The 14184-nt window shown below is 61.5% G+C and overlaps 5 protein-coding genes across 5 annotated transcripts; 3 read left to right on the top strand and 2 right to left on the bottom strand.

Moving 5' to 3' along the window:
- Nucleotides 1–131: 131 nt before the first annotated feature.
- Q8F55_000856 (uncharacterized protein) lies at nt 132–1220 on the top strand (the record flags this gene model as incomplete). The annotated part of the gene is made up of 6 exons (XM_069349507.1): nt 132–182; nt 290–638; nt 709–833; nt 884–950; nt 1004–1095; nt 1152–1220. The coding sequence occupies 6 exons, from the start codon at nt 132–134 to the stop codon at nt 1218–1220; spliced, it is 753 nt and encodes a 250-aa protein (XP_069213051.1).
- A 692-nt stretch (nt 1221–1912) lies between these two features.
- ORM1 (sphingolipid homeostasis protein orm1) lies at nt 1913–3070 on the top strand (the record flags this gene model as incomplete). Its single annotated transcript, XM_069349506.1, has 6 exons — nt 1913–2276; nt 2327–2439; nt 2491–2540; nt 2604–2711; nt 2816–2912; nt 2960–3070. 6 exons carry the CDS (start codon nt 1913–1915, stop codon nt 3068–3070), a joined length of 843 nt encoding a protein of 280 aa, XP_069213050.1.
- A 163-nt stretch (nt 3071–3233) lies between these two features.
- On the bottom strand, nt 3234–5385 carry rio1 (Serine/threonine-protein kinase rio1; the record flags this gene model as incomplete). The annotated part of the gene is made up of 5 exons (XM_069349505.1): nt 3234–3335; nt 3386–4292; nt 4327–4637; nt 4671–5023; nt 5064–5385. The coding sequence occupies 5 exons, from the start codon at nt 5383–5385 to the stop codon at nt 3234–3236; spliced, it is 1995 nt and encodes a 664-aa protein (XP_069213049.1).
- Nucleotides 5386–6608: 1223 nt separating this feature from the next.
- Q8F55_000853 (uncharacterized protein) lies at nt 6609–8374 on the top strand (the record flags this gene model as incomplete). Its single annotated transcript, XM_069349504.1, has 4 exons — nt 6609–6617; nt 6660–6905; nt 6954–7423; nt 7498–8374. The coding sequence occupies 4 exons, from the start codon at nt 6609–6611 to the stop codon at nt 8372–8374; spliced, it is 1602 nt and encodes a 533-aa protein (XP_069213048.1).
- Nucleotides 8375–8475: 101 nt separating this feature from the next.
- PRP24 (Splicing factor) lies at nt 8476–12517 on the bottom strand (the record flags this gene model as incomplete). The annotated part of the gene is made up of 17 exons (XM_069349503.1): nt 8476–8871; nt 8909–9110; nt 9166–9269; nt 9328–9414; nt 9482–9664; nt 9720–9803; nt 9851–10072; nt 10112–10193; nt 10231–10739; nt 10786–11046; nt 11092–11199; nt 11239–11526; nt 11564–11730; nt 11767–11828; nt 11869–12115; nt 12158–12271; nt 12310–12517. The coding sequence occupies 17 exons, from the start codon at nt 12515–12517 to the stop codon at nt 8476–8478; spliced, it is 3324 nt and encodes a 1107-aa protein (XP_069213047.1).
- Nucleotides 12518–14184: the final 1667 nt, after the last annotated feature.

Raw genomic sequence — 14184 nt, 5'->3', positions numbered from 1 at the left:
CGCGAAAAGGAAAATCCAAGATATCGCGATGATCGGCTCGCGGGAGCAAATTCGCGTGCGCGACAACTCCATTCAAGTCATGGTCGAGTTTCAGAATCCAATGTTGACATTCTTGTCCACTCGTCATTGCAATGTCTAGCAACGGCCAGCAACAATACTCGGAAGCTGAGCGCGCCGCAGCGGTAAGTCTGATTGCCGTCGTTTGAGTCTGTGCTGATCTGGCCGTGTGCAGTGGGCCGCCGTGAGTCGAGACACGCGAGTACGACAATTTGCCGCTGACCCCCAGTAGTACTACGCCCAGCAAGGCTACGACGCCAACCAAGACTCGGCAGCAGCCGGGTACGGGCAGGCCTCTACTTCGAGCTATGGCGCTGGCTCGTCATCCTCGGCGTCGCAGGTGCAGTACGATGCCAACGGGTACAGGATCCATGCGGGAGGCTCTACGGGCGGAGCGGGCGCGCCGCAGCTCCTAGACGCCGAGCTGCTCCAGCAGTCGTCAGTCTACGTCCCCGGTGCCGAGCTCCCCAAGACGACGGGCAAGGCAAAGACGCAGGTCCCGGTCGGGCGTCGCGATACCGTCATTCGCAAGGCTGGCGGCAGGGTATGGGAGGACGCCACGCTCGTCGAGTGGGACCCGAGTGAGTCGAGTGATGTAACAGGGATCCGGCTGGGACCCCGTTTGGCTGCTATGAGGTGCTGACTGCCCAGAATGGTATCGCCTGTTTGTTGGCGATGTTTCCAACGACGTCAGCGAGCGCACACTCGACGATGCGTTTAGCAAATACCCGTCGTACGCCAAGTGCAAGGTTGTACGCGACCGTCTGAGCCAGAAGGTATGTGCGATGGGTGTGGTAGCTGCTGGGGCTGGAGCTGACGTCCGCAGGCAAAGTATGGCTTTATTGCCTTCAAAGACCCAGAAGACTTCCTTAGAGCGTGGAAGGAGATGGATGGTGGGTGTGGCGTGGCGTGCCACTGGGGACTTTGATTGTGCTTACCGTTGCAGGCAAATACGTCGGCAACCGGCCTATCCGTCTGAGCAAGATCAAGGAGGACAAGTATGGCGGCATTGACACGACGACGATCAGTGTGCGCAAGGTGAGTCTGGATCTGGATCCAAGCAGCATTATTTTGGCACTGACGCTACGGCACAGGCCAAGGAGCTGGACAAGATCCGTCGAAACAAGGGCAAGCCAAGCAACGGGCGGCCCGTGGCGTGGTAGTTGTAGATTGGCCAATGCAATGCCGATGTCGTCGTGGTGGACTGTCGTGGGCCGTGTGGCGTGGCGTGGGGTCGTGTGCGACGTCGGCGTCGTCGTGGTCGAGGGTCGGGTCGGGGGTGCAGGCAGTCGCCGCCGCCTACGCTTGCCAAGCCTCTGTGCGGTCAACCAACCTGCGTGTGTTGTATTGGCCTGTGGGTTGGAATTGTAATGAAGAATGACGTGGGGGTAGTCGCCTGATTAGTAATGGTGCAAATGCCAGCTTAAAGTGCACTCTAAATGGGCACTATTAGATCCCTCCGACAGTGGCATTTGCCGCCGCTGCCCGCCCCTCTGCCCACTCCCACACGCCTACGCAACGCCCATGCTGGCTCTGGCTGGCTGGCTGGCTGGTCGCTGGCTGGGCTCGCTGGCTGGGCTCGCTGGCTGGCGGCGGGCTCACAACACCGTGTCGCACACATGGCCCAGTAATTCCTCACCCCCTCACCTCCTCTCACTCATCTTCCATTCCACTCCCAATCCCACTTCGCATATTCTTTACACCTACTCCCCCCCCCCAAACCCCCCCGTCTCTCCTTAAGGCCACTACGTGACCCGCTCCGACCGCCCTCCCCCACCCCTTCGGCCCCCTTTTCCCCGGCCTGCAACCACCCGTCCAGCCACTACATTTGCCGCCCGCCTCCCCACCGCCCACAATGCCCTCGGCCACGCTCACGGCCCCCTCGTCGCCGGGCCGCACACGCTCCGTCTCGCAGCCGCTGCGCGAGGGCGTAGAGACCGACTTCTTCCAGTACATGGCGCTCCCAGACGGCCAGAAGGGTGGAAACCCACGCGCAAACTTTGCCCGTAGCCTGTCGTCCAACGCTGTCGGACAGGGCTCGTACGGCCGCTCGTCGGGCGCAACCCTCGCCAGCCTCGCCGTCCAGGTGCCCCGGAACAAGGGCCGCGCACGCTCGGGCTCGCTCGTCACCGTCACCGAGGTCGGCACCGACGAGCCAGGCGTAAACGACCGTCTCGGCAACGCTCACAACCCCAACGCCGCCTGGGTCAATGCACCGGGTATGTCCCTTTTGTTTGGCGACAGCGACAACAGTGCTGACTCTCACCAGGCGCCTGGGTCATCCACCCCGTTCTCATTCTCGGCGCAAAGATCCTCATCGACGCTGTGCCCGGCATGACTCAGGACATTAGCTGGACGATTGTCAACCTCGGCTACATTGCGGTCAGTGTCTTGCCCACGGCGTGCAGCAGCAGCAGGCACTAACCATCGCAGCTCTCATTCCTCATGTTCCACCACGTTACCGGTGTTCCATTCGAGTCGTCGTGAGTCGTCTCGCAGCGGCGCCGTCGCAGATCGTACGACATGGAAAACTGACCACGCCCCAGGGTGTCTGCCGGCGGCGCTTACGACGACCTTACCCTCTGGGAGCAGATTGACTCTGGCGCACAGTACACGCCGGCCAAGAAGTGGCTGACGAGCGTGCCCATCGGCCTGTGAGTGCGCCGCGGCGTCGACGACGGGCGGTATCGGTAACGACCGCCGCCCCTCGCCACACCGCCTCTCGATCACCTGTGACATCACCACTGACACCAATCAGGTTCCTCATCTCGACCCACTACACGCGCTACGACTACACGCTCTTCGCGCTCAACTTTGCTGCGCTCGTCTTTGTCCTGTTCCCCAAGCTGCCGATTGTGAGTTGGGCAAAGGCCGCTGACGTAGGCCCAGCTGACCCGCTCAGCTCCATCGCCTGCGGTTCCAGTTCCTGGACTACGCGTCGGCAGGCGACGGCATCAACACGCCCGGTCCATCTCGTCCATCGTCGCCTGGCCCAAGGTCTTCTCGATTCTGAAACTCTGCAACAATGACGACCCGTCTCCACTCGCCTCCCCCTAGACGCATTATGCACTCATCTCGCGCGCGGTTTAATCGGCTCCATAGAGCCACCTCACCCCCTCACTGATATGCATCCACGTACATCGCAAGCTCTATGCTCTATGCCCCTGGCTGACTAGCTACGACCGCCCAGACTTCTTGATAAGCCGCTTCTTCTCGCCCTTGGGCATCTTGTTCTGACGCTTCTCGCGGTTCTCCTCCTTGAGCGCCTTTTTCCGCTCCTGGGATACGTCAGCGGGGCGGGGTGGGACGATAGGGGCAAGCCACTGACCTTCTTTGCGTCCTTGTCCTCGTGGCGGAACCCGCGCGACTTCTTCTCGGCCGCCGGCGAGTCGTCGTCGCTGTCGGCGTCCTCGTCCTCGTCATCGTCGCCTTCGAAGCGCACAGCCTTGGTGGGCTTGGGGGCGGGGGTGGCGGGGGCTGGGGTGGCAGCGTCGGCGGCGGCCGGTGGTGCGGCGGGCTCGACGGTGGCCTCGGCGGCGGCCTCAGTTGCCTGCTCCTCCGTCTCGGCCGGCACTTCGTCCGTGGCCGGCGCCGCTACCTCCTCCTCCACTTCGGCCTCGGCCTCCGCCCCGCCATCGCCAATCTGCAGCCCCGTGACGCCGGCGTAGATGAGCTTGTCGCCCTGCCCGCTGCGGAGCAGCTCGACGTCGCGCTCGGGGTCGTACACCTCGCCCAGGCTGCGGGGGATGTACGAGCTGAAGAAGACTGCGTCGTCGACTGCCGTCTGCTCTGCGCTGGGTGCGGCGGCGTCGGCCGAGGCGGGCTCGGGCTCGGCGTCGAGCCACGTCTTGAGCACGTCGAGCAGGCGGTCCTCTCCGGCGTCGCCCAGCTCCTCGTCGGGCGTGAGGCCGACGCTCTCGTCGACAATGAAGCTCCACGTCCGCCTGATCCCGAGCGTGCGCACCTCGCCGCCTGAGCGGCGCTGGAAGAAGTCCTCGACGTTGCGGATATCCGACCGCAGGAAATCAAACGCGCTCGGGTGGTCGTGCTCAACGCTCTGGCTCACGTCGATAATGTACACGTGGCCTGCGTGGTAGAGGATGTTGTACTCGCTCAAGTCGGCGTGTACGAGGTGGCAGTGGTGGAACATGCGGCGCATGGCGACGAGAAGCTCGCCGTAGAGTCGGGGGAGTTTCGAGTTTGATATCTCGGCGTCCTTGAGCCGTGGGGAGGCGCTGGTGGTCAGCGGTGCCAAGTGCGCGCACTTACGTGCTCCCCTGTCCGAGGAACTCCATGACCAGGACGTTTTCCCGCTGCTCGATAACCACCGGTGCGCGCACGCCACCCTGCACCAACCGGCGCAGGTTACGCAGCTCCTTCTCGGCCCAGAGGCGCACCATCTTGCGCGGGTTCTTGGCAGAAGTGTACCCGCCGCGGAAACGGTGCTCGCCCTCGATGTAGCTCTTGCGCGAGCGGAAGTTGAGGATTGACGTGCGGTAGATCTTGACGGCGATGGTCGGGGGGTACGGCGACGGCTCGGGCGGGACATTGTCGCCGGGGTAAGCGAGATACACATTCGCCTGGGGTCAGCCGCGGCCGCGGGGCACACTCACCTCCTTGCCCGTCGAGATGCAGTGCTCAATGACGGAGAAGAAGCCGCGGTTCACGAGCGCCGAGAGCACGAGGCGCGTGCGCGCGTCGAGCACCTGCTCGTGCGTGGCGCGGTCCGCCTTGTCCTTCTGGTTGGCGCGGTCCGCCACGCTCTTCGGGTTGGCCGCGACGCCGCCGGCGAGGATCGCGGGGTTGACGAGCTTCTTGCTCAGGCTGCCGGCGCTCGCTGGGGCCGCGCGCTGCGTGCGCAGCGCGTGCGTGTTGCGCGCTGGCAGCGGCTTGGACGGGCCGGCCGCGCCCGCGTCAGTCGTCGCGGCGTACGACTGCCGCACGCGGTTGTACTGCTTTGTAAAGTCTGCACGGGGTCAGCGTGCTACGAGCGACGAGCGACTCACTCCCGTCGGCCAGCTCCCAGTCCTCGTCCTCGACGCCCCACTCGAGCATCTCGTCGTCGCTCAGCTCCTCCGCGCCTGCCTCGCCAGCCTCAGCAGCCTCGGCCTCAAGTGGCCAGCCTCCATGGCTCCTCTCGTCCTCCGTGTCCTCCTCCTCGACGCTCGAGCCGTCCGACAGGTCGTCGGCGTCGGCGCCGGCTTCCGTGACATCGTCGCCGGCGTCCGCGTCGTCAATGTACCCTCTTCCGTCGGGGCGGTGGGTGGGCTCCTCGACCACTGGAGCCACACCTGTCGGCTCGTCTTGACTTGTTGTTGATCTCTCCATGGTGCTGACAGTGTCGATGTTTGTTAGAAGTCTAGTCGTGCGACAGACGTCTACCAGAGGCTTGGAACATTGCGATGGATGATCTTCAACTTTTGGTCAAAGCCACGTGGTGAGTGGCAAAATGATTATGTAAGTGGAGCTCGCGTGTCTTGGCGATACGGAGGGGATATATGGGGGGAAATGACGAGCGCAGTCGGACTTGGCTCTTTTGGTTTGGGTGCACAACGATAGGGCGGGCAGACAGACAGCAATGGGCGCGATGCCGACGGCGCACGAGTGATGCTCTTGCTCAACGGCGTCCAGAGATATCGCCGTGGGCAGCGAGCACGAGACCCGACGCGTGCCGCGTGTCGCGTGCGACGACGCGAGTACATGAAGATTACTGCGTGCGGAATACTGGACTTGTGAAACATTGCGCGCGCGAGTAAGGGGGTGGGTGGGTGCGGAAGTGGACGCGCGCGCAGGCGGGTGGAGATACTGGAAGCAGTCGAGATACGCGATGGGGACCCCCCCAAAATGGGTGTAGGATGGGTGGTCGAGATGGGTGCCTGAAGAGCCGCGGCGGCAAGTGCGACGCGTCACTTAGCACACTGCCACTGCCTCGCTCGCTTGCGAGACTGGCGCCTCCTTCCCTGTGGCTCACACCACCTGGCACCTCAACCCCCCCTTTGTTATCCTCAAGCCACTCTCTCTTCTCCACAAACACACCTACCACAACCACCTCTCTTGTATCTACCTACCCCTCTGTGCGCACGGCGACTGAACTGTGACTCTCTACACCTCCCCACCCACCCTGTAACTCGTCTTCCCTTGGTCGCCCGAGCGGCCCGCCATCACACGCCCCAGTTCCCCCGCCCGCTCCCCGCGCGCCTCCCACCTCGCTATCAATTACCGCAATCAACCAAGCTTGTCCTAGTCGCCTTTCTTCGAGGCATTGGCCATGACCTAGGCTACAAGTCGACAGCGCGCTTCCACTCGCACTTGTTCATCATCTGCCGAATCGGCGACGACGCATAGGCATTCCATTCCCACCGCGACACAGCTGCCCCCATCACCCCCGGTGACGCCAACACCCCCACGCGCTACGACATCACCACGCTCACTTCCCCTTCTCACTCGTTTAAATCACCACCATGGCAGCCGCGCGTGATAGGATCCCCCCAGCCCTGCCGAGCTCGCCTCGCCCCCAACCACCACGCTTTCCGAGTGGAGATAGATCAAGAATGAGTCCTGTATGTGTCACCACACACCTTCCTTCCCCTCTAACCCCCCAGACACTTATCCAAGGACCCCTTCCCTCCCGTATGGGTAGCCGTCCATCTGTTGGTCGCCGCGGATCGTCCGAAACGGCCCAGTTCAATCACAACATTCTCGCATCGTCGCCCATCCCATCCAAGGATGGCCTCGGTCGCACACCACCACCTTTACCGCTCCGCGGCGGCAGCCCCAGTGTCTTATCGGGAAGGGAAGGCAGCACCTTCTCACGTCGTGGCGAGGGAGTGTCCAGCCCTCCTCCAGCTGTAAGTCTCATCACTCCCAGCCTCTTCACTGCCTGACATCGCACCCAGGAGCTCGAGCTCTTCGCACACCATTGTCGCCTGTTCTACTTCTCGTCGGACGCGTCTCCTGATTGCTCATCGGCCGAGTTCATCTCCAAAACTCTGGCCAAGCTGCCTCCAGCGCACAGGGCGGCGTACACACGCGTCCAATCGCGCCTCCGTTCCCAGGCTCACCTTCACCACCTGCGTGTCCGGATATCATCGTTCCACGCGCTCATGTCGTCGACAGTGGCCAACGGCTCGCTGTCGCTTCCCGCGCGCTCCGAGCTCACTGGGGCGCGTGGTAAAACGGAGCGTCTCGAGCGCCTGCGCACCTTTATTCACACCTGGCACGCGAGCAGTGCAGGACCTCTGGAGCCCTTCTTCCGCGGCCTGTGGTCGGTACTGCGCGTCCAGAGTAGGGGCCCGCCCAGTGCCGGTGGTGGCGGGCCAAAGCGAGTCGTGTGGGAAGTGGACGACGCCGTGTTCCTCGAGTCTGGGTGAGTGCAGCAGCGCCGGGCCCTCGTGTCGGCGGGCGCCGGACGTTCTTGGCGGCTCACTGACACCGCCTCAGGGGGCCAGAGTTCATGCACGAGGCCGTCACCATCATCAAGGGCGTATTGGGCTTTGAGGACCAGCCTTTGACGACACCGCCCAAGCTGCGGCGCATCACCACCCTCCCTCGCGACCAGTCGAACCGGGCACGCACCTTTTCTGACCCGTTCACCGACCGCCCGAGGCCTGCCGTGGTGGCCGCAGCTGCCCAAGTGCAGCGCGAGCGCAAGCCTTCTGCTCGTGGGCCCGCTCCCCAGCCTCCACCTTCGAGGCGGAGGCCAGCACAGCCCGCATCGCCGCTCGACTCGCCGATTCGTGATGAGCCGGGCCCCTCTTCGCCCTTACTCCCGGTCACACCCGACCCCAGCGGATCCCTCGTCGGCCCAGCGAGGCCCGAGGACCGCGACTTGCTGCTGCCGAGCGGCCTGACGTCGCCGCGATCTCCTCTCTCAGCCGAGTCTACAGACGACGAGGAGTTCAACGAGGACGATGCGGCGGCGGAGGAGGCGGATCTCAACCGCCCCCGCTTCCGCCTCTGGGTCTTCCCTGCGCACATTGACGACGAGGAAGCCGAGCGACTGATGGGGCTCTTCCCAGCCTCTGTCCATCGCGGCCGGGGCGGCAAGAACATGGACGCGCGCTTCCCGTTAACTCGGCCTGGGCGCGCGCTCAAGGATCTCGAGCTTGGAACTGGATTCGACACTCCTTGGCAGACGATCGCTGTCGATGATATCGAGGTCCAAGTGCCAAAGATCGAAGCCGAGGACGAAGCTGGCGTCATCCGTTCTGGAACGGGGCGCATCTGGGCAGGCTCCTATGACAGGCAGCCGGGCTGGCCTGGTGGTGGATGGTTCCGATTCAAGAGGTGGTGGAGACGTCTGTTTGGTAGAGCCTAGAAATGGACACACGCAGTGATTTGTGGTGAGGGATTGATACATTGGCTGGAATCCATGCATTGTATGTACATCGATGTGACGATGATTTTCCTTCTTCTCAACTAGTCCTTCTTCGCTCTCTTCGCCTCGCCTTCACCCTCTGGCTCATCCTCTGGCGCGCGCTTTTCTGCAATCTTGGCGTCGAGGTTGGTCTTGCGCTTTTCGTTTGTCGCCGTCATGAACTGGCGGAAAGAGTCCTGGCTTTGGCTGCCAGTCGTCGGCACACTTGCCGCTGTGGCAGCCGCCTTCTTGGGAGGCTGGTACGCCTTGCCGAGCGACTTGGCCGGCTTGCGCGCTCGAGGAGCAAAGGCCAAGGACGACTGGGGACCAGAAGCCGCCGGGGCGCTAGCCTCCGCCTTGGAGGCGTTGGGCTTTGCCCGCTCACTCTGATCGCCGATTCGGATCGTTGCTCCGTTGAACACGAAGGGTTCAGAGCGAATCAGAAGTAAGCCTGCGTCCTGCAATGTCAGCTCCGCTACGCGCTGATTCACTCACGCTCTGAGACTGAAGCTCCACCAGTGCCTCATGGCTGGACCTGAAGATCTCGAGACGCTTGACAGGCACAATCTTCTCGAGCTCTTGCTGAAGCAAGCCCTCCTCACTCCCTTCAGGAAGCCCATACAGGCGAACTTGCCTGGCCCGTCGCTCCGATGCTTCCCGAGCTCCACTTGGATTCGGAGCAGACCCTGTCGGTCGTCTGGGTAACTGTTAGCACCGCTAGCGTCCGCGTCGTGCGGAGATAGTAAACCTACGGAGCCTTCTTCTTGTTCGCATGATTGGGGTCGCTGAGCTCCACCTTGAGGCCCTTTCCTCGGTATTGTGTTCCGTTCAACTCGAGAGCCGCGGTGGCCTCGGCCTTAGGAGGCTGGTCAGCTGTACGTACACGATAACCAAAGCCACGCTCCCATACTCACGTCGTTGGACAGGTCAACAAAGGCAAAACCCTTACAAATACGCTTAACGGGATCCCAACCCAGCTTGATGCCGAGAAGTGTGCCATACTGAAGCAATTATTAGTTACGGCATCCCGGTACCTCGACCTAGGAGGTCGATGACGTCGAAACTCACCTTGGAGAACAGGCCCCGCACGTCGTGTTCAGTCGTTTTGGCATTGAGGCCTCCGACAAACAACGTCGACCTGGATGCGTCACTGCGCTTCGTCTTGGCCGATGGATCAGAAATCGCAACGGTCATCGGGTGACCCCCGTCAATCTTGAACTGATTGAGATTAAGGGCATCCTGGGCAACGGCCTGGTGGTGTGGTGTCAGTGATATTCGCCGGTACCTGATCCCGATCGAAACCTACAGGGGACGCCATTGTGATGTAGCAGAAGCGTCGTGTGTCGCTGTACTTGCGACTCGGCCACCGGGTTTGGAGGATCCCACCATACTGCGCAGCGTCAGATGTGCAGGGCCAAAGGTCGGGCCAAGACGTACCTGCCCAAAGAGTTTCCTCAAAGAGGCATCATCGCTGTCGGCTGGGAAGTTGGTGACGAAGAGGGTTGACCGCCACAACATGGCAACATGCAACTCGTGACCATCGAACTTCTTGCGGTCCTTGGCCAGGGCTGCGGGAACATCGTCTGCAAACTGGAACTCGACCAGTGCCGAGTCGCTCTCCTCGCCAGGCAGGAGAGTGCACTCGCGAATCTTTCCAACCTTTACGTCGTTAGAGCTGCCAAGGAGTCCATGACTTACGCCTTCAAAGAACGACCGGAGCCGGTCCTCGAGAGTGCCCTTCTTGAGGCCACTAACAAGAACAGTCGTATTCTCTCGGTCCCTGCGACGTCAGCAATAGCCCAACGCCTACGATTTACCTCTTCTGATGAACCTCGGCCTCCTCCGGCTTTTTCTCGGGTGCGCCGTTCGTCGGGGCGTCCGTGGCCTGAGTCGGCACGTCCGCGGCCGCCGTTCCCTCTGTTTCGGCGGCAGCCTGTGTCTCAACCGGTGCCGTTGTTGCCGCCGCGGCCACCTCCGCCTGGTACGCCTCTAGCGCGGCTTGCTGCGTTTGCTCGGCCTGCTTCTGTCGCCTCCTGTTGACCTTCTGCTGTTCACGGGCAATGCTGTGACGGGCCACAAGCAAGGTGGGCAGCTCGCCATACACATTCTCGAACAGAATAAAAGCCTCGTAAACCGCTTCCGGCCAGTCGAGATCGGTCCGTTGGATTGTGGATTCGTACACCTGTCGTGCAGCTTCCAAGTCGCCGAGGCGGGCTTGCGCCTCGGCCCGCAGAATAGCCCACTGATAAGATGATAGTCGGGCCTTGATGGGCTTCTCGAGAACTGCAATCACTCCAGGAATAATCTCGGGGGATGAGGCCTCGGCCTGTTCCGTTAGCACTGATTAAACTCACGGATCTCGCCACACTTACCCATGCAAGGAAGTACTTCTCGAGCCTCAACGTGGGGTCGCCGGATTTGAACACGGCGGTGACAGTCTCCACGGCCTCGGTGAGGAACTGGAATACTGGGTGTTCAAGCGAACCGTCCAGCGAGCGATTCCGGCGGGCCAATATCGCCGCATGGGCATACAGGATATCAACCAGAGCGGACACTGGTTGACCATTCGCCACGACGAGACTCCTGGCCTTTTCGGCTGTGCTCTCGATTCCCGACACATCTTCTATCGCCTCCTGAAAAGCATCAGCACCGCTATGAATAGCCCAGCAGGCACTCACAAGATCATTCAGCTTGTTAACCCACAACTCTGCACTTGTTGGGCAAGCACGAGTCGCTCGGTCAAGCAACAGCTCTCGTTGCTCCCTCTCCAGTGAAGTGCTTTCAATCTGCCGAGTCAATGCACATTCTGACAGAGACAGACTCACCATCCAATCCACATATCGAGACCACACGAGTGCCTCCGCCGTCTTGTAAGCCGCAGCAGCCTCCACCAACTGCGTTTCAACAGCAGGCTCCTTCCCAAAAGAAGCATCCTCGGCAGTGAAGGCAGCATTGCCGTAAACAACGACTGTCCGCTCGAACACGGCGGCCGTAAGGGTGACATCGACTTGTGGACCCTTCTTTCCTTTCGGCTTCTTTGCGAATGGGTCGGTCTCCCAGTCGACGTAGCCGAGGAGAACCTGGGCTTGCTGGCCAACATCGGTGCTGTAGGCCTTCCAAGTCAGCAGGTGCCAAGCGACGGCAACCTACGAGTGATTCCTCGAAATCCGCCCTCGTCTTGGCATGCCTGCGTTCAGAAGACCACTTGCGCTGCGCATTTTGAGAAGCCTCGGTGGCAGCGACCAGTCGGGTCTCATACTCGTCGGGCGAGTATTCCGAGCAGAAAGAAGAGTAGGCACTGGATGTTTCCGCCATAGCTGGGTCGTCAGCCGAGAGCAGATCCAGGTACTCACTTGAGTGTGGGGTCTGTAGCCTCTCCAAGTACATCTCGTGAATGTGGCTAAGCTGCTCAGACCTGCCAGTCAGCATCGCCCGCTGTTCGTGTTGAGGCTCACCTCTGCTCGCCCTCGAGCGTGGGGATGAGACTCTGCTCCCAGTCGCGCCAGAGCTGCCAGAGCTGCTGGCTGCTGCTGAGAAGCCCTATTCCGCGGTCCACCACACCCTTGATCAGGCCCCTCACAGAGTCGGTGTTGAGATACTCTGCAACCTCGGCATCGACGGTCCATGGCTCCTCGCCTTCGGGGCCAGCAACGCCAGCTGCGCGTAGGATGAACTTGATGTGATGCTCAAGGACGGCAACAGCTATTCCCGGGTCAACAACAAGCTCTCGCACCCTAAACTTACACAAGTAGTCGTTCTCAGCCTTCGAGTACAGCTCGAGGACATCGACAAAGCCCTCCAACGTCAGAGGTTGAACCGCGAGCTTTGTTTTGGCGTCGATCAGGCGCAGCCAGACCTCTGCGACGCGTCAGCAACGCTAGTGTCCAAACACGTACGCTCTCCGAGAAATGTCAAGCTGGAAACCGAGTCAAGAACCCCTGTAGCCTCGTCGATCAAGTCGAGCTGGAGCATGAGCTCGAGCTGTCGGCGAAGAAGGCGGACGTCGGTAGGCTTCTCCTGGAGCTCGGCTAGGAGCTCGCCGAGCTCGTTCATGAGAGACTCCTGGCCGTCCGGTTGGGCCTCCGCGGTGCTGTCGACGTCCATGATGAGCTTGGATGTCGATCGAGTGCGCGGGCCGCAATGTTGTTGTTTGAGGGAAGGCTCGGTCGACATGGACGAGTTGGGTGGCCAAGAAGTCAGTCGGTCACTGGGTGGTCTCACGTGACTTGGAAACGGGAAATAGTGGCTGGTGAGCCTAATGTGTAGCCAATTAGGCTCGCCCAGCCAAACACGGCACTGCACGCCCCCAATCGCCATGTACCCAATACCGAATCGGTGGATCAGGTCGTCGCGGCAGGGCGCACAGACTTGCTCGGGCGGCGCACGGAGGGCGACTGAGGGCGCGATTGCACTGCACGACAGCCGCAGGGTAAGGCCCAGGGACGAGCCAGAGAGCCAGAGGCATCAGGGAAGACCTGCAGTACAAAGGCGCCATCCGTGGCGTGGAATTTGGGTCCAGTGGCAAGGGACAGCGGCCAAGGCAAGGCCAAACGGCCCAACGGCGCAGACTGGCGCAGACTGGCGCAGACTGGCGCAGACTCACGCGCCCCCCCGCGGTACGGCGCAGCGCGGCGCAAGGCGCTGCGCCGAGCCACCAACCCGCCTTGCTCTCAACGACACTACGGCTTAGTACGGTCTGAAAGAACACTCCGTCTGCAACCGTATGCAGTGGACGCCGCGAGGCGAGAGAAAGACTGACCACCTTTGGGCAGGCGCCAGAAATTCCAACAACATGCCTGTTTTGGCAATGACGTTGTTCCGTAATTGGCTCACCCTGGTGTGCACCACGCCGCGTCTCCCCCTTGCACACAAGAGGCCGCAGAGTGGGCATTTCCTTCCCTCCCCCGGTCTATAATGGCCCAGTACCAAGTACAGGCATTTATTCTAGGGTAAAGCCGCTGTTCCCTGGGTTTGAGAATCGTCTTCCCTGTTACGTCATCACCCAGAGTGCACTCTCTGCACCTCTCTTGGATACCAGCCAAGCAAATGAACGGCAGACGACGACCGACGACGCCGGCAAAGCTCCCCCTCTCGCTCTGTTTACAATCATCGACCCGAACCCCGCCAGTCGCCAGTCTGCACGGCACGGCACCCCACCTAGTCTTGTTTTAGTGGTGGAATGGACTACGGAGTACGATCGCGCGGTCCCCCCCATCCCCCTCGCCTCGCTCGGTCAGCTACCTGCTCACTCACTTTCTGGGGCCTGGCCCATGCCATGTTCCGTCGACACCGGGTCCCAGCCGGCTCGCTCGCAGTGCCGGTGCCGTGATGCATCATCCCTGCTGCCTAGATGAACTAGTCGTTTCCCAGATCCCAGCCCAGCAAGCCATTGATCCTGACAGACCCACCACACCGGCCACACCACTGCTCTATGCAAGAGGTTGGGTTGGCCGAGCGAGCGAGGGACCGACAACGGGCCCACTATCCTGGTATGCATTGAGCGTAGCGTGTTCAGCCTCGAGGAAAAAACTTGCTTGCACCGGCACCAGTGTAATCAGCGAGCCCACTGACCGACGCCGGCGACTGACGGCCTGCCTGCCTGCCTTGCCTGCTTTGCCTGCCACTGGCAGACTGCGAAACAAAAGCCTTGACTGGGTTGCACGCCCTCCTTGTTGTTCGTCGTCGCCGTCGTCGTCGTCAGTCACCGTCTGCCTCGTCTGCCGCCTCGGTCGGCTGGTCGCCTGCCTATTGCCTGCTCGCCTCTGTCGCAT

This window comes from Vanrija albida (assembly GCF_041260175.1).
Source record: "Vanrija albida strain AlHP1 chromosome Unknown contig_1, whole genome shotgun sequence".
Classification (NCBI taxonomy): Eukaryota; Fungi; Basidiomycota; class Tremellomycetes; order Trichosporonales; family Trichosporonaceae; genus Vanrija; species Vanrija albida.
The sequence above is the reverse complement of the archived record's forward strand: the minus strand, read 5'-3'. Positions and strand labels throughout refer to the sequence as shown.